The 22,714-nt window shown below is 53.6% G+C and overlaps 1 protein-coding gene and 1 pseudogene across 6 annotated transcripts; one reads left to right on the plus strand and one right to left on the minus strand.

The window, feature by feature from the left end:
- The first annotated feature begins 287 nt into the window (after positions 1 to 287).
- LOC129625251 (interferon lambda-1-like) lies at positions 288 to 7,967 on the plus strand (annotated as a pseudogene).
- Positions 7,968 to 10,958: 2,991 nt separating this feature from the next.
- Positions 10,959 to 21,756, minus strand: SPATA2 (spermatogenesis associated 2). 6 transcript variants are annotated; one of them, XM_055545285.1, is made up of 4 exons: positions 21,431 to 21,756; positions 17,019 to 17,156; positions 15,204 to 15,636; positions 10,959 to 14,363 (listed from the first exon to the last, which is right to left on the minus strand). In XM_055545285.1, exons 3-4 carry the CDS (start codon positions 15,522 to 15,524, stop codon positions 13,131 to 13,133), a joined length of 1,554 nt encoding a protein of 517 aa, XP_055401260.1. In that variant the 5' UTR covers positions 15,525 to 15,636; positions 17,019 to 17,156; positions 21,431 to 21,756; the 3' UTR covers positions 10,959 to 13,130. The 6 variants fall into 6 exon arrangements, with proteins under 6 accessions (XP_055401260.1, XP_055401261.1, XP_055401262.1 ...); XM_055545286.1 differs by lacking the exon at positions 21,431 to 21,756 and adding an exon at positions 20,431 to 21,408; XM_055545287.1 differs by lacking the exons at positions 17,019 to 17,156; positions 21,431 to 21,756 and adding exons at positions 15,727 to 15,811; positions 16,071 to 16,760.
- Between the last annotated feature and the right edge of the window lie 958 nt (positions 21,757 to 22,714).

The raw sequence follows: 22,714 nt of genomic DNA on the forward strand, positions 1-22,714 counted from the left end.
TGGGCTGGGCTGGCGCAAGGCCAGGCAGAAGGTGGCTCAGTCCCGTCGTCTGGGGCTCAGACCCTTGGCCCAGGGGCCAGGCAAAGGGCCCGCCCCCTAGGCAAGCCACCTCTTCAGACGGGTGCTGGCGGGGCCCTGGCAGGCCCTGCGCGCCACCCCTCCCCCAACGTCGGCCTCATTTGCCTGCAGACTCCTTTGTGTGCAGCGGCATGTGGAAAAATCATTGAGTGGGGCGCCTTCTCCTTGAAGCCTGCATCAGAGGTGGCCTCGTGGGGTCTCAGGTCCACATGCCCCCAGGGGCCCACACATTTGGCAGAGCCCGAAGCGGGTAGGCCACAGTCAGGATCGTTCTTCTGTTTTGGTGAGAAGAGCCAGGGTGGGGTGGGCTGGGGGTGGTCCAAGGCACAGGCCTGGCTGAGGGTGGGTCTGGCCTTGGAGCTGGTCCCCGAGTCTGGTGTGAGGACTCTCAGCAGTGACTGGCCGTCAGTAGCCTTTAAATGCCAAAAAGAGGAAAAGATCCTTCGCGGCTTCCCTATTCACTGGCTCCAGGACGCAGGCACGTGTGTCCCCTGCTGGGTGGTGGGTAGGAAACCAAATCTGAAAGGTTCCCAATGGAGCAGCCAGGATCATTAAGAACCTTTGTACCGGGAGCCCGGTCTCCAAAGCCCCAGACAATATGTGTTAAATGAAAACACCACAGTCAGAGTGAAGGATGAGAAGGAGCAAGCAGCTCCCTTCCTCTCAGTCTCCCGCCGTTTCTCTCACAAATGGAGCCAGACCTGCAGGGACTCCACTATCTTGCCCTGTGTGACAGACGAAGGCAGACTTTCTAATGGCCCCTGGCCCACCCCGCGTCACCGATGCTCACCCCAGAGGACATGGTCCCTAATCCCGGCGGGAAACAGAATGCGTGGTGCTTCCTACCCGGGAGCAGGGCCTCTCCCAGCTGCTCTGCAGGAGCATCCCGGCTTCCAGGAGAGAAGGTTGAGTGGTTGGAGCACAGCCGCGGGCCCCTGAGGCTGTAGGGCTGACGAGGAGCGTGCAGCTTGGTGGTTGGAAGGGAAAGGTCGCCTGCCGGCGCTGGGGACCCGTCCAAGGAGCCGGCCAGCCATGCGCAAGAGCCGCTTCTCCGGGCCCAGCCCTGCTCTGCGGAGCTGAGAAGGCGCCTTACTCGCTGGGCCTCCTCGAGGTGTGTGGCTGTGTGTGTGCTCGGTCATGTCCGACTCTTTGCCACCCCATGGACTGTATGTAGCCTCCAGGGTTCCTCTGTCCATAGAATTTCCCAGGCAAGAAGACTGGAGTGGGTGCAATTTCCTCCTCCAGGGGATCTTCCCCATGCAGGGATGGAACCTGCGTCGCATGAGTCTCCATGCCAGGCAGATTCTTTGCCACTGCACCACCTGGGAATGTAGAACGTTTTCTCCAGTACAGCTCCTGCAAAACTTGGTGTGTTCAAGGTTAATCAGAATCTTGTATTCTTTTGACTGGTTTTCTTTGTAAAAATGAAGGATTTTTAAAGCACTCTGTTTTGCTAGGACCGTGGGGAGGCCAGCCTTGTTCCTCTGTCCTCCCCCAGGCACTCCCGGTCCTGGTCTCTGAAGAATGATTTGCTGCTCTTCTCGGTGGGGCTGCGGGTTGGGGGAGGTGGGTCAGAGGTGGAGGGGCCTGCGGCTGCTGTGCTGGAGCCATTGCCTCATCTCACTGGGCTCTTTAAGAGTTCAGAAGTGGATGGAAAATAGTAATGTCACTGGATGCTTTTTTAGAAATAAAGATGAAAGCTGCTGAATCTGAACCACTTTCTGTGTTTGTGTTCTGTGGCTTTGCAAAGGCAGGGGTTGCGCGCCCCTAGGCCCAGCTCTGCCAACATGGCTTGGCTCTCTCTGCCAGAGGTGGGTGTAGAACGCAGGGGGTGATGAGCAGGAGCGTGAGCTCTAGGGTCCCAATTCCTGCCTCTGTCTCCGTGGGGCTGCACCCCACAGGCCCACAAGCCTTGAGACCATCGCCCAGAGGCAGCAGCAGAGGCACCGATGGTTTGCTGTGTGTGTTGGTCGCTCAGTCGTGTCCGACTCTTTGTGATCCCATGGACAGCAGCCCACCAGGCTCCTCAGTCCATGGAATTCTCCAGGCAAGAACACTGGAGTGGGTTGCCCATCCCTTCTCCAAAGGATCTTCCCAACCCAGGGATCGAACCCAGGTCTCCCACATTGCAGGCAGATTCTTTACCGTCTGAGCCACCAGGGAAGGTGTAATGGTTTGGCAGATGGAGGGATCTTACACAGAGGTCAATACACAAGGTGGAGCGATACCCCACCGTATACAGCAGCTGGTGGGCAGAACACAGCGGCGGCCTTCAGTACCCCAGGGAGGAAGCGGCTACCTTTTATGGGGGGGGGGATTGATGTCAGATGGGCTCAGTTACCAGGATCTGATTAAGCCCTGTAATTAGGAGGACTGGACAGTCATGTGAGGGAAGCATGGGCTGGTCGAACAGGATATGTACCAAGAGCAAGAGAGCAACCATCTTGAGTGGCCGAAGCGTACAATCCCTCTGTGGGAACGGCTCAGGCTGTGCCTAGCCTCCAGCCAGCCCATGACTGCTTTCGCACAGATGCAAGGGACGCGTCCTCACCAGGGCCCCCTGGGGTTGCAGGCCAGCCCCTGGTGGGCCTTTGCCTGAGTGAAACCAGGCTCTGAGCCCACACGGCTGCAAGAGTTGGATGGATGGTGGTGGCAATGTCTGTTAAGTGGGAAGTCTTGAGGATCAGTTTGCTTTTACCCTCTCATACTTCCAAAAGGCATCCTAAGCTGTTTATGGTAACAGGCTGTGCGTGTGTGCTGACTCTTAGCGACTCGATAGACTGTAGCCTGTCAGGCCCCTCCGTCCATGGGATGCTCTAGGCAGAAGACTGGAGTGGGTTGCCATCTCCTTCTTCAGGGAATCTTCCCAACCTAGGGATGGAACCTCCTGAGTCTCCTGCACTGGCAGGCAGATTCTTTACCACTGAGCCATCTGGGAAGCCTTTGGTCATAGATGCAAACAGAAAACACATGTGAGATAAACAAAACCAGGCAAGAGAACCTGTCCTGACCCCAGGGACCAGCCTTCTGGTGGGAGGCCAGGACTGGACCTCTCGGTCCCCCTCGACCCTGCAATGCCTCCCGCTACTACCCCACCTCCCCCGCCCCTGGCCAAAGGAGGCAGTGGGGAAAGCATCTATCACATGCTGGCCCCTTCGTTTCCTGAGCTGCCAACAGCGTGGCCCGATCAACGCCTGCCGGCGTCAGCGGGGAACTAGGTCGGGAGCAGGGCTGGTGGGAGTGCCCGTGGCCCTCAGCTCCCATCCCCCTGTGACAGAGACTGGGCTCAGAGAAGGGGTTCTCCCGCCTAGTGAAACTGTGCAAGGGTGATGCCAGTGGGCCCGGGAGCAGTAGGGACTCTGGCAGATAGGGATCAGACTCTTCCAGGCCCCGGTGGCCGCTTGGAGGCTGGGAAGTGGAGTGTGCTGAGCCCAGTCAGCCTGGAACAGAGCCCTGGAGTCAGGGCGAGGGGAGCCAGAGCGGCACCTGGGGAAGCTGGGTGTTGTCATTCACATTTCAACCTTCTCATCGTCCAGAAAAAGCACTCACTCGGGGTGACGGGGATGCTTTTGAACTGTGGTGTTGGGGAGGACTCTTGAGAGTCCCTTGGACTGCAAGGAGATCCAACTATGCAATCCTAAAGGAAATCAGTCCTGAATATTCATTGGAAGAACTGATGCTGAAACTGAAACTCCAATACTTTGGCCACCTGATGCGAAGAGCTGACTCATTGGAAAAGACACTGATGCTGAGAAAGATTGAAGGCGGGAGAAGGGGATGACAGAGGATGAGATGGTTGGATGGCGTCACCGAGTCGATGGACGTGAGTTTGAGCAAACTCTGGGAGTTGGTGATGGACAGGCAGGCCTGGCGTGCTGCAGTCCATGGGGTCGCAAAGAGTCGGACACGACTGAGTGACTGAACTGAACAGGGTGAAGGGGAGCAAGCCAGGGAAGGAGGGTTTTCCTTGAGAGGCCAGAAAGCTGCAGGGGAGGGTCACGCACAGAGCTGAAGGCCCTGTGACCAGCAGAGGACGCCCAGAGGAGCCGAGCGGAGGTAAAGCCGTTCCTGGTTGTTCCGCTGTCTCACCTGAGAAGGCTGAGCAACAGGCCTCTGACCCAGTCCCGGCAGGAGAGGGAAGCAACATCTTAGGGAATTTCCAGCTGTTTCCTCACACTCAAAAAACGGTCACTCACAGCAGGGAAGCACCCTCTTCCCATTGTCTGGCCTTTGTCTCCCATCCTGTGGGGATGCAGTGCTCCTCGGACCTGTGGCGGCAGCTCTAACACGAGGCACGGCCTCGCTGACCTGCCGGGGCCCCGGGTCCTTAACGCCTCTGTCGGACGAGGGGATTAGCCGGTCCTGGAACTGACCTCCCTGCGGAGCTCGCGACAGGAGACAGTACATGTTCTGCTGCTGTTTGGGTTGGATTTTACGTCATTTCACAGGGAGAGGACCCAGGGCTCTGTGGAGAAACCTTCAATTCCAGGACTTGGGCAGGAAATGTATAAGGTGAACCTGGAGCCCCCATTATAGCAGATGGTGAGGAAGCAAGTGGGGTTTCAGGGTCAGGTCAAAAGGACTCGGGAGCCAGCCTGAGGAGGTTCCCACTGAACAAAGATGGGACTTGAAAGTCAATAACAGTAATAATGGAGTGGGTTGAAATACTTAAGATATACTGAAATCAATGAGTTCAGAGTAATACTTTTTAAAAATCAGTCACTGGGTTTAGAGGAGAGTGAATACATGTTATATGTTCAGCTGACTCCCTTCAGTGTTCTGAAGCGAAACTATCACAGCATTTTTAATCAGCTGTACCCCAATACAAAATAAGTTTAAAAAGAATCAGTCACTGTTAGGGGATTCTAAGGCATCAACTCAGTATTCTAAGTAAAAACAAAGGGAAAGAAGTAAACATCTATCCTGCTTTTCGTAAACTATATCACTAGTAGCAAAATAGTTGATGAGGGATGTTTCTTTTTAACTTTTTTTTAAGTCCTAGATTTATAGGAAGTTGCAAAAATAGTACAGAAAGGTTCCATGTACCCTGCACCCAGTTTCTCTCAGAGGTAACATCTTGCACAGCTATAGAGTGATATCACATCCGGGAAACTGACTTTGGTACAACTGGTGAAATGCATGGGCCTTGCCCCAATTACATCAGTTTTACATGCTCTCCTGTGTGTGCTCATGTATTTAGTTTTATACAGTTTTGTCCCGGGTAGAAATTCACAGCACCACAGAAAAGTTTCTTTTTATAGAAGTATTCCAGTTGCCAAACAATTAAGACTACAATTGGAATATCTCCATTTTTCAGTCTCCAGTTAAATAACGGATCTAAGTACTGAGTAACAGCCTTAAAGGCTATCCATATTCCAAAGGGACAGAACTCGACGCCATGTGCCTCCTGATAAAAAAAGACAACATCTGTGAAGTGTTCTTACAACAACAAAAAACCCAACCCACAAATGAGCAAGCCTCAAAAATCAACTACTGAAAAGAAAAAAAAAAAAAAAGTCAACTCCCAGGTGATACAGCACACAGGATGGAGGACGAAGACCACACGATCGCCACGAACAACACGTAAAAGAGGACGAAGACCACACGATCGCTGCGATCAACCCGTAGAAGAGGACGAAGACCACACGATAACTGCGATCAACGCATAAAAAGTGCGTGACAGGACAAAGACCACACGATCGCTGCAATCAACGCGTAAAAAGTGCGTGACAAAATTCAGCGCACTGTCATGGTAAAAAAGAAAGAAACACTCAACAAACTAGAAATGGAAGGAAACCATCTCAACATAATAAAAGCCATTTCCAAAGCACGTGTGCCACAGCTAACTTCATGCTCAGCGGTGAAAGACTGGAAGTTTTGCCTCGAGAAGAGGCCAGGATGCCCACTCTTGCCTCTTCTATGGAACATAGCACTGATAATCTTAGCCAGAGCAATTTGGCCGGAAAAAAATAAAAAGGCATTCAAACTGGAAAGAAAGAAGTAGAATTATATCCATTCTCAGATGACATGATCTTACATGTAGAAAACCCTAAAAAGTTTACACACACACACCTGTTAGAACTAATGTAAGAATTAGTTGCAGGATACAAAATCAACACATTATTCTCTATGATTCATTGTTCTATACCCAAATAACGAACAATCTGAAGAGGAAATACAAACACAATTCTACTTACAATAGCATCAAAAGAATAAAATATTTAGGAGTGAATCTCACCAAGGCAGCGAAGAACGTGTACACCAAAAACTACAAAGCATTGCTGAAAGAAGACACAAATTAAGGACATCCTGTGTTCACAAGTTGGAAGACTGAACATCATTAAAAATGTCCATACTACCCAAAATAATCTACTGATTCAATGTAATCCCTATCAAAACCCCAATGGCATTTTTGCACAGATGGGGAAAAAAGTTCCTAAAATTTAAATGGGATCTCAAGGGACCCCGAATAGCCAAAACGATCTTGAAGAACAACAGAAACTCTGGAGGGCTTATCAAAACACATTACATACAAAGCTACAGTAATCAAAACAGTGTGGTCCTGACACAGAGACAGACACAGAGACCAACAGAAGAGAGAGGCCAGAACTAAACCCTTACGTATGTGGTCCGAAGGTCTTCCACAAGGACGCCAAGACCAGTCAGTGGGGGGAAGGACCATTTCCACAAATGGTACCGGGAAGACTGGACATCCAAATGCAGAAGAATGAAGCTGGACCCTTCCCTTATAGCATACACAAAACCGAAAATGGATTGAAGATCCAAATTTAGTTTTAGTCTGAAACTAAAAAACAATTCCTAGAAGAAAACAAAAGTTTCATGAAGCTGGATTTGGCAACAGTTTCTTGGATTTAATGTCAAAAGCATAGGTAACAAAAGTAGCAGTAGAAAAGAGAGCCACAGCGGACTTTAAAACTTCTGCACCTTCAAAGGATGCCCCTTCTCTGTGGCTCAGGCAGTCTCACCCACCCCTCTATGTCCCTGCCCCCATTTGAGGGTCCTTGAGTCAGTTTCCCATCCTTCCACTAGCGTCAGCCTCCTTCGGGGGCTCCCCAAAGTCAGCGAGCTAAAGGCATTCCCCAGGAGTCCTAACCCGGAGACTCTCCGGGCATGGGGACTTCTCAGAAACAAAGTTCTCTTCTGCAACTGAATCTCAGTCTCTCGTTCCTTCCTGGCACAGGCCCCGGCTCACCTGGCTGGGTGCCTGGCCCCACCCACTCACCCCTCTGTAGTCCAAGTGGAGATTCCATTTTCCCTTTGCCTTTTCACTTGGCACACATCAGCTGGGCTTGCCCCACGTGCCTGGCTAAAAGCAGAGCCCTGGGGCCAGACAAGCCATTGAGATTTAGCCGTGGCGTTAACTTGGGTCCTGGTGTTGCTGATCGTGAGGCTGGACCTGGCTGGACCTGGCCAGAGCAGGCCCTGTCCCCACATCCAAGCCCATTGTGGCGGGGATGGGCTGCCACGGGGGCCGGTTCCCTTCCCTGTTGCCACGGGAGCCGGAGGGCTTCAAGAGAGCCAAGCATGCCTTGGCAGAGTCACTCTCGCTGAAGAACGGGAGCTGCAGCTCTCGCCTCTTCCCCGGGACCCAGGACCTGAGGCGGCTGCAGGCGTGGAGCGCCCTGTGGCCTGGAGGGAGAGCTAGTTGTGATGCTGAAGGTCCTGGGGGCCGTGGCCCACTCGTCCCTGGGGGTCGTCCTTGACCGGCCATTGCACATGCCGCGCCACATCTGCCCGGAGCTCCAGGCTTGCATCCTGGCTCGGCCCAGGGCGGGACTGCCGCCCCAGGGCCGCCTGCACCACTGCTGCATCCCCAGGAGGCCCAAGGGGTCCCGTTCAACCCCTTCAGTCTCCTTATAAGAACCTGAGGTGTTGCCAATGGAGACCTGTGTGTCTGCAGACCTGGACCCAGCCCTACCCCGTCTGGAACCCTGACTCTCTTTATTCACTAAGCCCCGATTCTGCCTTGTGCCTTTCTCTCACCCCTTATTGATGGAGCTGCAGAAGAAATGTTTATTTTTCTACTTTTGAACAATATGTTCAAATAAACAGAAAGGAGTTGAAAAAGAAAAGATCCAACTGCCAAATTTCAGGAGGCTGAGGGAACAGAGGAACTCGATAAACAGCAGCAGGGGCTGCCATCAGCAGAATTCAGACTCTGGCAAACTCCAAAGGACGAACAACCCAGTCTCTTCAAAAAATACATTCCAGGAGGAATAAAAAAGAAAAAGAACGAGAAGTGTCCCTCCATGGGGACAGCCTTTAGGATTAAGGTGATTTAAAGATCTATCCACTAGAGTGTGAGACCTTATTGGGACCCCAGGGCGAGCAGTTTTTAAAGTATGCAGTTAGGAGACAACCAGACCTGGGAACACTGACTTGATATCTGTTGCTTAATTAAGGAATTGTTATAAAAATTTAAATACGGTCAGGGTATTAGAAGTCCTTGTCTTTTAGATATGCAAACTGAAATGTTCCTAAATGAAACAGATGTCTGGAATTTGCTTCCAGGGAATTTAGGAGTCGGGGAAGTGGATGGACAGGTACAGAAAATATCAGGTTGGCCGGAAGTCGTTAACCATTCAACCACTGAAGCCCTGGGTTCAGTGTACGTGCGGCATCATTATTCTCGTCTGGCTTTCTTTGTAAATCAAGTTTTCTAAAATGAGCAAATGGAAAAATACAAATGTGGGTTTAAGCAAGAGAGTAGTTTATTTCTTGCATATAAAATCTGAAGATAGGTGGGGCAGGCCAGGTAAGATGCTGGCTTCCTAAGTGACAGGAAGCCAGCCCCTTCCAGCCACTTGCCATGCCCCGCTTGCCTTGACCTTTGCCTCAGAGTCGCACAGAGCTGCTCCGTTCCAGCCAGCACAGTCAGGGTGGGAGGCACAAGCTTCTTTCTTTGAAGGACGAGTCTTAGAAGTCACAGCACTTTTCCATCCTACAGACCAGACCTAACCATATGACCGTGCTCGGCTGCAGAAGAGGCTGGGAAAGGCAGTCTTTATCCTGCTGGCCAGATGTCTAAACCTCCAGGCTTTTATTAGCAAGGGAGGGTGAGTGAGCAGCTACCAGAGTTTAATTGGCAATGTCTGCCATGGCTCTATCCCTCTGAGTGTGTGGGGTACCACAGGTCGGTGCTCAGAGCTGGCAGCAAGGCTCATGGTAATGCTGTACAGCTGGTGGGCCTGGTGATGCTTAAATATGCTTGTCATTTACATATGCAAATCAAGCAAGCTGCTCAGAGTCTCTGCTCCCCTTCAGATAGATACAGGAGCATCAGGAGCGAGTGTCTGGCTTCCTTAGCTCTCCCAGGCTGGGTGTTCATCTCCAGGAAGCCAGGATGGCAGTGCCATTTCCTATGCTGTTGCTAAAATCAAACCCAGCACCTGGGCCTTTGTCTGGGCCAAGGCCTGGATATTTGTTCAGCCAGTGAGTGAGCTGGAGAGACCTGTTTAGTCTCTTCCTGGACAGCTGAGCAGCCTCGTGGGGGCCAAGCCCCCAGAGTGGGCTGCGTGGTGGCACAGACACCCCACCAGGGGATAAAGCCAGGATGTCCCCAAACCACAGCTGCTCTTACATTGCCCTGAAGATTTTTGCCATGTAGGTTAAGTCAACCTTCATTATTTATTATTTTTATTGAAGTTGATTTGCCATGTTATATCAGTTTCTGGAAACTTCATTTGGGAAGATTTGGGAGAATGGCATTGAAACATGTAAAATATCATGTATGAAACGAGTTGCCAGTCCAGGTTCGATGCACGATACTGGATGCTTGGGGCTGGTGCACTGGGACGACCCAGAGGGATGGTATGGGGAGGGAGGAGGGAGGAGGGTTCAGGATGGGGAACACATGTATACCTGTGGCGGATTCATTTTGATATTTGGCAAAACTAATACAATTATGTAAAATTTAAAAATTAAAAAAAATTAAAAAAAAAAAAATCTCCTATTGTTGCTATAATGGGTAAGTAGTATGGTCTGCCCTGAATAGAGGGGACTGAAAAGCCAAGATTCTGCGAAAGATTCTTGGCCCTGCTTTCTCTTTCTTAGAGACAAGCTAGCATTACACTGACCAGGATCCTCTTGAGGCATTTAAATGAATCAAAACATTTTTAAATGGGATTGCCTTTTTTTTTTTTAACACAACACCCTTTACTGTTATTTAACTCCTGTCTGTCACCACTAACAATCATTTCTCCTGGAGTCTGCAGTCCCACTCCTAGAAGCATGGCTGAACTCTGCACATCTTGGTTTCCCCATCTGTAAGATGGGATTTAGGTTATCTTCCAGGAGGACCGAGACTATTACATGAGATCTCCAAAGTCTCAGCATATAACATGCCTGGCTTGGCTTCCCTGGTGGCTCAGTGGTAAAGAATCCACCTGCCAATGCAGGGGACACGGGTTCAATCCCTGGTCCAGGAAGACCCCACGTGCCAGGGGACAACTCAGCTCCTGTGCTGCAAAAACTGAGCCAACCCACCAAAACTATTGAAGCGTGGGCACCGAGAGCCTGTGCTTGGCAAGAAGAGAAGCCAGTGCGATGAGAGACCGGCGCACCGCCACTAGGGTAGCCCCAGACCACCACAGCGAGAGAAGGCCGCGCAGCAGAGGCCGGAGCAACCTGAACAAATAAATAAATCTTTTTGTTTTTTTAAAGTCTGTCTCACAGAACAAGCACTCAAATGCTGGCTGTTATCATTTGTGAGTTTCATGGAGGAGAAAATGTGAGTCCTGTCACTAAAGAACAAAACATGGTTTGAGCAAAAAGCAAACAAAAAACAGCAAAAAAACAAACCCAAGCAACCCAAACTTCAGAGCGGCAGAGAGGAGAGACATAAAACCCCAAACACTTCATTAACAATGGAAGACACTTTATTATTATTTTTTAAAGCATCTCTCAACATTTCAACTCTTGGTAGAAACCAAATGCAAAACATCTGCATTTTTAAATTCGCATCTATTTATCTCAATCACAGCAACCTTATACAATTAAGATACACACCGAGGAGGAGCACGGTCACAGCATTTCCTATTCCAACCCATCAACACAGTGTTTCCGTGATGATAACCCACACTGGGCTTTCTCTTCCAGAACAAGTGGGTTATTCCTGCCTCTGTCTGCTGTATAAGTTACGTGGCATCACGGCTGGTTAAGAGTTAGTGTAGTGCTAGAGCCGTCTGAAAATGGAAAACTGGGAAAGTCAGGACTGGGACAGGCATTGACACGTCTGAAATGTGAAAAGGAAGAACATCAAAGATGGGTGCCCCCGAGTGGGAGGGCCTTAGTAATAAAGTTGAAACTCAGCTTTATATACACATGGAATATCTACAAGTGATCTACTAGATATATATATTAAAAAAAGCCATAGAAGATTTTGAAAACCTTAAAATCTCTCAACTGAGTTGGAAGAACATCAGCAAATTCACAGTGGCCTCAGGATTCAGCCAGATGGAAATGTGCTCAGGAGCTGAATACCTCCTCCCATCAGAAAACCCACTGCAGGTCAATCCCCGTAACATTCTGTACATCACCAACACTTATGGCTAAAATATATTGTTAGTTCACACGGAAGCGGTTCTATTTTCAGATTCTTGCCCCGCTCCTCCTCTGTAACCCAAAAGGATAATTGGGGGTCAGTTAAATCACCTAAGAGGAGGCTCGGCTAAGAATCTCAGGAGGCGCCCATCTGCTGCGCGTACGCAGACTCGTAACCACTTCTAGTGCAAAAAGGTCGCGTAGGTTACAGAGGCGTCCTGGAAACAGGGGAAGAGGAGAGGACTGAAGTGGAGGGGCGGTGGGGATCCCAAACCCTCTTCCTTCTGAACTGAGACTCGAGGAGACTGCAGTGCAAAGTCCACTCAGCAAGCGGCGAAGACCAGGCTGAGGGTCCACAGGGCGAGGTTCCCGACTCGTCACTGGTGGTCACAGTCTGCGGGCGCAGAGACCTCTCAGCCCAGACGAGCCCCCCGAGGTGCGCACTGGAGGTAGGTGTTGAGATTGGTTGCAGGGAAGACAGCGGCTCTCCACGAGCCCAGGGGACATAGTCTCTGTTCCTCCTCCGCCCCCGCACGCTCCACTCAACCTTCCGGCTGCGGCGAGCGCAGGCAGCAAGGTGGAAGGGCATGAGCCCCCTCCCCTGGAAGACTAAAGAACCTGGGGCATCTTTATAAATAGCTACATCGGTAATGTTTTCACCACTTTGAAACACAGGGCAAGTTGAATATTTATTTAAAAATAAATCTCAAAAATATCTATGTACAGTACAGGAAGAGAAGGATGTGCAAACGACAGAAAGGGGGGGGGGGGGGGGGGGCGGGGGTCAGTGCCGCGGTGGAAGGTCCACACTGCAGAGCGTGAGGGCCAAGTTCACAGACCCCACGCTGCGCTGAGCTGTGGAAGCAACAGCATGACATTCAGTGAATCCTGGGCTCGGGTCACCGTTGACGCGTAGAGGCAGGGAAGGCAGGCGGGGGATGCCGGCGGGGGTCCCGGTGTTTGGGGACGGCGGCGGAGGGATGAGCCAGTGGAGGAGGCCCGGTGTGGCAGGAGGGCTCATTTCACAAGCCAACAGGCCTCTAGCTCACCGCTCCAGGTGGGCATCTGGAAGCGACCCGGGGGGGCCCTTCCCAATCCAAGTTGGCTTCGCGGTGGGAGTGAGTGGTCGGCAAGAGTCCCAGAGATAGAAACCATCTTGAAGAAACAACCCCCCCCACCACCAAAAAAAAAAAAAACAAAAACAAACAAACAAAAAAAAACACAGGAACAGGGAGTGGAGAGATTAGCAAAAAGGAATCCCAACAGAAGCGCCACCCTCTCTCCTGCCAGACGACAAAGCAGCCATCAGTTGAAATAATCTGAGTCGGTAAGGGAACTCCCACGTGGGGTGGCCGGCCCCAGGATCCCCCAACACCCGCGTGGTCAAGGGCAGGGCTCTGCTTCTGAGATCTATGCCTCAACGCTGCTTCTCCGTGACACCAGAAAGGTCGGAGGTGTAGCCCTTGGAGCAGGGAGGTGAGGGGTGGCGTCTATCTGTACACGAGATGGGAGAACTGGGTGGACTTGTAGTTCAGCTGGTTGTTGGGCATGAACTTGTGCAGCTCGCTCTTTTTGCAGCAGGGGTCGTAATGGTAGGCGCTGAGGCAGGCGTCACACGAGACTTTGGAACATTGCGTGCAGGTGTTGGCGGCCCCCGGGCGGTTGCAAAAGCCACAGCGGGAGGTGGCGGCCGCGGCGGTGGGCGGCTTGGACTTGGAGTGGAGGTGCGGCGGCCGCTCGAGGCCCTGAGTCTGGCCCGCGTACTTCTCCCGCAGGGCGGCCCCGTGGGCCAGGCTGTCGTGCCCGGAGGCCTTGCCGGGGAAGGCGCTGGGCTTGGCGGCCGGGGAGCAGGCCAGCAGGCTGTCGCAGCGCTGGCAGAGGGCGGCGCTGCAGGACAGGCCGCAGTTCTGGCACTTGGAGAGGGCGGACTCTTTGGCGGGGGGCGAGCGCTTGTGGTAGCCGGGGTGGGCGTCGTTTCTCAGCAGCCAGACATCGGGCCGCAGGGCATCCTGCCTCCGGTAGGCGGCCCGGGGCTCCGCGTCCGTGTACAGATCCACGTCGTCCGAGCCGGGCAGATAGGGGCCGCGGAGCAGGCCGAGCCCGTTGCTGGGCGCGGGGGCCGGCAGGTCGTCGGCGCCGCCGTGCGAGGAGCCGGCCACGGTCAGGAGCGAGGGTGGCGGCCGGACGATCTCGTCCTTGAGCTCGTCCCCCGGCTCGGCGGCCGCCGGCTCCTTCCGCAGGCTCAGCGAGGTCTTCAGGGGAGGCTTCCGGCTCTCCCAGTAGCTGTCGTAGGTGTCTACCGACCGCGAGGGCTTGGTCACCCGGGGCTTGTAGTAGTCCTTGGCCGCCCGCTCGCTGGCCGACTTCTGCAGCACCACGCGCGCCATCGAGGCCGACAGCGGCTCGCGGGCCTCGGCGCGCCGCCGCAGGGCCTCCGCGCACCCCCGCGCGTCCTCCGCGCTGCCCCGGCGCTCGCTCACCACGTCCAGCTCCGTGTAGCCCTTGTCCTTGACCTGCGAGTGGATCTCCAGCATCTGCTCGCACTCTACCTTGGCCAGAAAGAGTTCGAAGGAGACCATCTTCACTTGCAACGTCTCGACCAGCTCTTTGAGCCTGTAGGCGGTCCCCAGCTCAGGCATGTAGCCCATGTAGCTCAGGATGGCTCGGATGTCCTCCTCCAGTAACGTCGACTTGACGTAGTACACGAAGGGGCCCGTGTAGGTCTAGGGGAAGGGAGGGCAGAGGAGCAGAGGTGGGTTCTTCTCTCCCAGACACACCGCGGAGACTGTACCCGGGCGGGGTGCACCCAGTCTGCACACGGGCAGGTGGGGAGCAGGGTTCGGGGCCATCTCAGGGCGGCAGATGGAGGCTACTGCTCCCCAACAACTCAGCGCAGGGGTCTGAGGGAAATGGCCCTGGGGGGGGCAGGGAGCAAAGCCACTGGCCTTCCACATGGGCTGCAGGGGCCCTGCTCCTTGGGGAGGTGCAGGTCAAACACTGATGGAGAAAGGGAATCGGGTCAGAGGCAGAAACACCCAGGAGCAATGCGAGTACCCTTTCTGGTATTTCCATGAGACTTAGCCTGCCCCGGGGAACTCTCCTGAGCCACCACCGCCTTTGGAACGATTCAGAACTCTCGGTCTCCAGTTCCTCCTCCCCTCTCATCCCTGTCTCCCTCGCCCGCGGCAGCCTCCTCAAGGCCTCCACGCGGTCTACCTCCCATACAACTGCCAGGAGTCGTCTTCTCCAATGGAAACTGGATCCCGGCCCTGCCAGCTTCCCAGCCCCCTTAGAATAATTTCCAGCCCCTGCCCCCGGCTCCAAGGCCCTGCATAACTGGGTGCTGCCCACCTTTCCAACCTCACGGTTTCAGATGTGAGCTGCCAGGGGCAGGCAACCAGTGAAGAGAAGGCACTATGCAGGGAGGCCAGGTGGCAGCAGGGAAGCCAGGAGGGCCCAAGCAGAGGAAGGAGGAGATTACACGGGCACAAACCCTCTTCCCAAGATGGACAGGAAGGCGCAAGAGGGGAGAGCAGCATGCAGAGCCTGTCCCCAGACCTTACCTTGATGCTTCTGAACTCCTTCTTCCAAGGGCAGAGGAAGAGGTTGACGCCCACCGTCTCGAGCACACTGAAGGCGCAGCGCAGGGCCCGCAGGCTGGAGGAGCGGAGCGAGCGCAGGGCGCTCTCCACCACCTCATAGAACTGGATCAGCCGGAATCGATAGCAGGGGTCCACTTTGTGTAGGCTGAGCAGGGTGGAGGCTGCCGCCCGCAGGGACTCATCACTGCCGGGGGTGGCGTCCCCTTGGCTCTCGTGGAACTGCACGTACTTTCGGAACAAGTCATCCTTGTATTTTGCATCCATTGAACTGGGCTTCCCCATCTAATCCGATCCAGGGACGGGGGCTACCTTATTTCCTCCATGGCTTCTGGCTTAGAGGCAGGGACATTGCCAGAAGCGTCGACATGCTGCCTGCCTGGACCCGCAGAACGCTCTGGAAGGGGAAGACCGAGAAGCACATCATTCCTCGAAATGAAAGGAAAAGGCTAGTGAGGCTGAAGCAGAGAGAGGAGGAGGGTCTCACAGGACACAAGGCTGCCACACCAGCAGGATCCCAGCCTCGGGTCTCAACGAGTCAGACATTTCATTCCAAGAGCCCCGTGCAGCTACTGAAGGGTTTAAAGCAAGGGGGACAAGTACACGATCACACCTGTAATCATTTTTTTTAAAAAAGGCTACTTTGGCTGCCGACCCTTGGAGAGTCCCTTGATCTGCCTTTGTTCTTCTGCGGGGTGGGGGTTTTGGCCATGCCCTGTCTTCTGGGATATTAGTTCCCCAATGAGGGATTGAACCTGTGCCCCCTGAAGTGGAGGCATAAGTCCTAACCACAGGACCACGAGGGAATCCCACCTCACCTTTGTTTTTTACCGTTCTTTCTTGGGAGAGGACAGAACCTTATAAGCTGGACGCACAGGATTCATACACTCTTGCCGTCTCCCTGACCACTTGTTAGTAGAGTAGGCACAGATCCATCAGTATTCTTGGCGCAACGATGCTGCAGCAAATCTGTATTCATCAAGGGATACTGCCAGGGCCAGGGGAGGCAACACAGCCCATAGGGGTTACAGACAGATTTCAAAGCTGGACTGCCTGGGTGTGAACCCTGGATCTGCTTCTCCAGGTTACTTGGGCCAAGTACTCAACTCAGTTTTCTCATCTGAAAAAGGGGGTTAATAATTCTTACAGTCCAGAGCTGGTAGGATTCTCTGCAGTCTGTACAGAAAGCTCTTCAGGGACTTCCCCGGTGTCCAGTGGTAAAGAACCTGCCCTCCAATGCCGGGCGTGAGGGTTCCATCCCTGGTCAGGGAACTTCGACCCTAGACGCCTTGGGGCAACTAGGGAAGCCTGTACACTGCCACAAAGAGCCTGCAGGCTACAACGAAGCCCCAGTACAGCCAAGGGAAGGAAAGGAAAAGAACGCTCTCCAGAATGCCAGCTCAGAGTAGGCCCATGAGGCGCAGATGCTCCCAGTGTCGGAAGGTGCTACACCTGCCAAGCGTTCTCCGGAGGTGAGATCAGAGTGAGGCAAATATCTCCCACCGGGGTGGACATGTGCTTTCACACTCACCTGGCCTGCCTTTCCTGCCCACAAGCTCCATGGGTGCAGAGATTGTGACCAAGTGACTCAGGAAAGGTCACAGTGCCAGGGCAGGGCACACGCTTCATAAAAACCTGCCGCTGTCTTGAGTGTGTGTGGGGGGGGGAAGGGAAGGGTCCTGTTGGCTGTGGAAGATGTGTATGTGTGGTGGGGGGGCTCCTGTTGGCTGTGGGAGATGGTGAGGGACCAAAAACAAGCTGCGGTGGAATGGGATGGACCTGCACAGTCCTCCAGCAGCTCTGAGTCCAGCTCAGAAGTCCTAAGTGCCCATGAGCCTGGTGACGATCAGGAAGTCCATAAAATCACGCAGGCGGCACTGAGATACTCCTCTGGCTTCTCCAGTTTTGGGGAGACGCCTGGGGGGTAAGACATGCAGGAGAATTAGGGACACAGAGAGGCCACCTTCTCCCACCCACTGCCCTGCCAAGGAAGCCCAAGGCTCAGACCTGAGCAGCACACAGGTGAGCAGTGCCACTTGGGATCAGATTCTCCCTCCTGCCCAAGGTCGCTGTGGCCCTCAGAACAGCCATCCCTGTCCTTTAAGGTCCACCCACACAGACCCTTCTGCCTGCTTCTCAAACGCATCAAGCCCATTTTGATCTCAGGACCTCTGCACATGTTGTTCCTTCTGCATGTTCTTCCTCTGGTCCCTCCTGTCGCCGGCTCACTCTCATCATTCAGGTCTCAACTCAACCATCACTCCTCTGAGGCTCTCCCTGACCACCCCAGCTCAGTAAATCGCACCTGCCTGGCCCTTGTCATCCCATTATCCCGGGGTAATCACCATCTGAAATCATCAACTTTGGGCATCCCGGGCGGTCCAGTGGTTAAGACTCCACAGTTCCACTGCAGGGGGCATGGGTTCAATCCCTAGTGGGGTAAGTTCTGCATGTCACTGGGTGTGGCCAAAAAAAAAAAAAATACTCTGGGAAATTTTCAACTTTATTCATTTACTATCTTCTGTCTGTTTCCCCCTCAATATCCAGTAAGCAGTCAACCCTGCAAAGGCAAGGACAATGTCTGTTTTGTTCACCAAGATGCCTAACAGCACCTGGCACACAGTAGGTATTTGATAAAACAGGCAAAACACACGATGCTAAGCACGTCAGCATTCACCACGCTCACGTTTCTCATTTAGCCCTCCTTAGAATTCTGGAAGGCCAGCGGGAGCGGGAAGAAAGCAAGGCTCCATGACATGATCTGCCACGGGCTTATGTAAGCTCAGGGTTAGGAAAAGGCGGACCCCAGGTTCCAAGCCTGGCCTGAGGACTGGAAAGCTGTGTTCCTCCCATGATTCCTGAGCTCAGCAATATGCAGGCCTCCGCGGTGCCAGGCCCCAGGCTGGTGCAGTGGGGGGGACAGGGCGTAGGCAGGGGACAGGAGGGCACAGCGTTTGAGAAGACAGAGCTCTGTCCTGAATTCTAGCTGAACAGGCTTACTGCTCAGTATCAAAGTATGTGTGTTCGCTTTAAAAATAAAACTGCATTGCAACCTGAGAGAAGACATCACTGTCCTTGCTAAAAAAAAAAAAACCCATATGCATTTACCATTTTTTTTTATTTATCTAAAAGAAGCTTCCATCCGGCCTCTGGCCCCAGGGACTGTTTTTTAGTACATCTGAGAACAATTTAGACAGAGCGACATCAAGCCTCCGAAACACTGCTATGATTTTTCTCCCAAGAAGTCAGGCTTGAGCCAATAGAGACTGACTTTTTTTTACAAAAACAGAGTCAGCCACCCTCAAGCTCAGGTCAGCGTCTGCTCAGTGCTGTAACCATACCACAGTCTCCACCCTTGTTTGTGGCTGGCAAATAGACAAGCAAAAGGGCTGCAAACAGCCCGGCTGGTATTCAAAGTCCTAAAGCCAAGGGCGGGAAACACATCTAAGGGGAATCTTGAACCATCCTCCACTGGTGAGCAAACAGGTGAAAGAAAATGCTACAAGATCCTTGAGGAAAGGCAAGAAGGAAGGGAACAATTGTCGTGGTCCTACTGTGCACTAGGCCTCAGGCTTTCCACTTTAACTGCATCATCCAGTTTAATCCTCACAGTTCTACAAGGAGAGAAACCAAGGCTCTGCCATTAAACAACCTGCTCAACAGAGCCTGAAAAGGTCAGAGCTGGAATTTGAACCTGGGGTGGCCGGCCCCGTGGCCTGGGATTTTCCTCCTTTACTTTGCTCATCTATGGTTACCATGAGTACCATTCACCAAGGGATTAGCACAGAAGGGCCCTCTGCTAAGTGCCCCATGAAAATCAACGAAATCCACTCGACAACCCCAAGGTTAAACAAGAAAAAACTGAGGCTCAGAGGGGCCAACTGGAGGAGGGAATGGCAACCCCCTCCAGTGTTCCCACGGCCACGGAGAATCCCACAGCCAGAGAAGCCTGGTGGGCCACAGGCCATGGGCTCACAAAGAATCTGACACAGCTAAGCGACTCAGCGTGCATGCGCAGAGGGGCCGAGTCACTCACCCTAAGCCATAAGGACAGGGAGAAGGGGCTCGGGGATCTGAACCCGGGTCTGATGCCAAAACCCTGACTCAAGCTCTGAGTTGCGCTGCTTTCAGGACAGCTGTCCAGCTGCTGGACAGCTCTTCTCAGAAGGGCTTGACGAAGGCAGACACCCTATGGCAGGGCCAGCACAGCTGAGTTCTAAAAATTTCAGTGGCAGCCGAGACTCCCATCTTCTCACATGGAGCGGGACTGGAAGAGCACAGATCTCTCTATGACGTAAGCTCAAGGGCTGAGAGGGGAGGCTGACCAGCGCCCGGCCAGTGGTAAAGCAGCTGACATCATCCCTCCTGAATTCATTTTCTGAGAATACAGGCTGCATTGTAGCTGGTCATAGCTGGTGTCTCTTCTGAGCACAGAGCCAGCAATTTATTCCTAGCACTCTGCAAGAACAACAAAAAACATGCTCTGTGCAAAAACAGCGTGGTTACAGATACCAAGACAGCGCAGTGACAGAAGCCGTTAATTTCTCCAAGCAACCCAAGGACTGGAATGCCAAGACATGCCAGGCTGGCGGAAGAATAAAAAAAGCATGGTACCATGAACATCCCTAACAGAATCGGGTGGGTGTCCAGAGCCAAGAGACCTGGTCAGCACCTTCCTGCACTCACAATCTGGGCCCCCCTTTAAAGAGAGATATTGCAGTCGGGGGCGGGGGGGAGGGGGTGGTGGCATTTTAATTATTTTTTAAACATCTCAGAGGAAAGCTAGCTCTGTTTAAAACCTTACTGAACGGAACTGAAATGATTCTGGATAGCAAAGCATGAGCTTGGCTTTACCTCAGCTGGCCCATTCAAGCAGAAACATTCCCCAAGCAGCATCTGAAGGCTTCCTCCTCCCTGCACAGGCAGAAGCTATTTTGGGCCCGGCACTGTCCCAGTCCACAGGTTTACAGATCCCTGGTCTAGCTTCAGGCCGCTCAGAGTTCCCTGGGCCTCCAAACAGCAGCAAGGGGAGTGCCCATCAACCCCCTCCACCTCCGCACCCCACTCCTTGGCACTCATCCCCAAGCCCCTGAGACACATCCTAGGCAACCTTCCACTGGCAGTGACAACACCAGAGGGTCCCCACACCCCAACCTAATCCCAGAGAGATTCAGAAAGAGGGCTTCCCGACCTCTGAAAATAGCCTCAGCCGATGCTGAAATTGGGCTTCCCCAGTGGCAGCTGCCGCTGGCAGAGGGGCTCTGGAGCAAGCAGGCTCCCCTCCCCGCAGCACAAGGAAGCTGGCAACTGCTATTCCCAGTCTGTTGATTCCTACAGCCTCTAAGCGCCACATCAGTTGTGCAAAACACCCTAGTCCCAATCTCGGGCCCTCCCCAGGGACTGTGGCCGAATCGACAGCAGCTGTCATTTATTGGCGGGGGGTGGGGGAGTGGCTTCCCTGGTGGCTCAGACGGTAAAGCATCCACCTGCAACGCAGGAGACCCGGGTTCCATCCCTGAGCTGCGAAGATCCACTGGAGGAGGCCATGGTAATCCACTCCAGTATCCTTGCCTGGAGAATCCTATGGACAGAGGAGCCTAGCGGGGATATAGTGAGTCCTATGGGGTCGCAAAGAGTCGGACACGACTGAAGCGACTGAGCACGCACGCATCATTTATTGGATGCCTGCTGTATGCCAGAGCCTGTGCTTCGTATGCATCTCCCTTCATCCCCACCCCGGCCCCGAGCAGACAGGTTCACTCCCCATTGAACTAACCAGCCAACTGAGACTCAGACGATGGAGTGACTTGTCCAAGGTCACAGAGTGAGCACAAACCCCGGTCTGTCACCGGAGCCCGGGCTGAGGACCAACTGCGCGGTAACTGCCTGCGGATGGAATCGGGGTGTTCTGCTGCCGCGGCAGTCGCCGAACATGGGGTGCTCCTCCTGAGCTGCCCCGAGCCTCCCACTGCCGGTCCCCAGGAGGCTGCGAGGCAGCCCTCGGGGGGGAACGGGTATCCTGAGGAGCAGCCGGGCCCCCGGAGTGCCGGAAAGGCAGGGTCGCCCATCGCCCCCTCGCCGGCCGCGAAGGGACCCCGCTCCCTGGCCGGCCGAGCCCCGCCGAATAGGGCGCCCCCTCCGCCCAGGGAAGCCCCAGACGCCGTTTCCGCCCGCGGCCGAACCGCCCTTACCCCGGCACCGCCGCCGAGGACGCCCCGGCCGAGGTGAGCAGGAAACAGCCGCGGCCGCCGCCGGAGCCGGGCCCGGCTGGGCGCTCGGAGCTCCGGCCGGCTGCGCGAGACCGAGACCAGTACCCTGGGGCCGCGGCGACCCGGAAGCACTCAGTCCGGAAGTGACGTATAGGAGGCGGGCCCAAAGGGAGGCCAGGCCGCGGCTGCGCGCTGGGCCAGGGAGAGGCCGACGCTCGCCGGAGGCGGAGAAGAAGCCGGAGGCAGAAGGGTGAGCGAGAAGCGGCGGCGTCTCGCTTCGGAGCCTAAAGGCCCGCCGCCGCCGGGCTGGGGCGGGACCCGGAAATAAACGGGCCGGAAGTGACGCATCCCTCGGTCCCAGGATGGCGGCTGGCCGGGTTGTCATGGGAACCTGGCTGGAGCCCAGAGGTGGTAACTTGGATCTGTGAGCTCGGATGGAGAGATTCGCGGCTTCCACTTCTCGGTCTTCCCCATTATCCATGCGATCTGACCATGAGCTCTCGACCGCGCCTGAGAAGAAGCTGACAGTTGGATCCCTCACCCCCATTTTACAGGTAGAAATACCAAGGCTTAAAAAAGCAAATAAGATGCCCAGTGTCACGTGAGACTGAATCCAGCCTTGAGGGGAATGGCGATGTTACAGGCTGTATCTAAGAGCGAGGGTTCCCGTTTTGCCTTACCACTTACTAGCAACATAACCTTGGAATAGTTACTTAACTTCTCTGAGCCTCGGCTTTTTCACCTATAAATGCAATAATAATATACCGCCTCCTGGGATTCAAGTGAGTATGGAAGCCACTTACTAAAGTTATTAAAGTAGTTGCATTCAGTTCAGTTGCTCAGTCGTGTCCGACTCTTTGCGACCCCATGGACTGCAGTAGGTCAGAGTTCTCTGTCCTTCACTATCTCCTGGAGTTTGCTCAAATTCATGTCTATTGAGTCGGTGATATCATCTAACCATCTCATCCTCTGTCCTCTCCTTCTTCAATCCTTTCTTCTCCGCCTTCAATCTTTCCCAGCATCAGGGTCTTTTCCAGTGAGTCAGTTCTTCGCATCAGGTGGCCAAAGTTTGGAGCTTCAGTTTCAGCATCAGTCCTTCCAGTGAATATTCAGGTCTGGTTTCCTTTAGGATGGACTGGTTGGATCTCCTTACCAGTCCAAGGGACTCTCAAGAGTCTTCTCCAACACCGCAGTAGTTGCATTAGTGTAATAATCTAAATACACTGTTTTAAAAATCTGGTTAAGTTGGTAATTCCTTGGTGGTCC

Source organism: Bubalus kerabau, chromosome 13, assembly GCF_029407905.1.
Source record: "Bubalus kerabau isolate K-KA32 ecotype Philippines breed swamp buffalo chromosome 13, PCC_UOA_SB_1v2, whole genome shotgun sequence".
Lineage (NCBI taxonomy): Eukaryota > Metazoa > Chordata > Mammalia > Artiodactyla > Bovidae > Bubalus > Bubalus kerabau.

Coding starts and splice junctions, on each gene's coding strand:
- SPATA2 (XM_055545283.1), bottom strand. CDS start 15,524: ATGGGGAAGCCCAGTTCAATGGATGCAAAATACAAGGATGACTTGTTC. Junction 14,364..15,203: donor AGGAGTTCAGAAGCATCAAG/GTAAGGTCTGGG, acceptor CCCTTCCCCTAG/ACCTACACGGGCCCCTTCGT.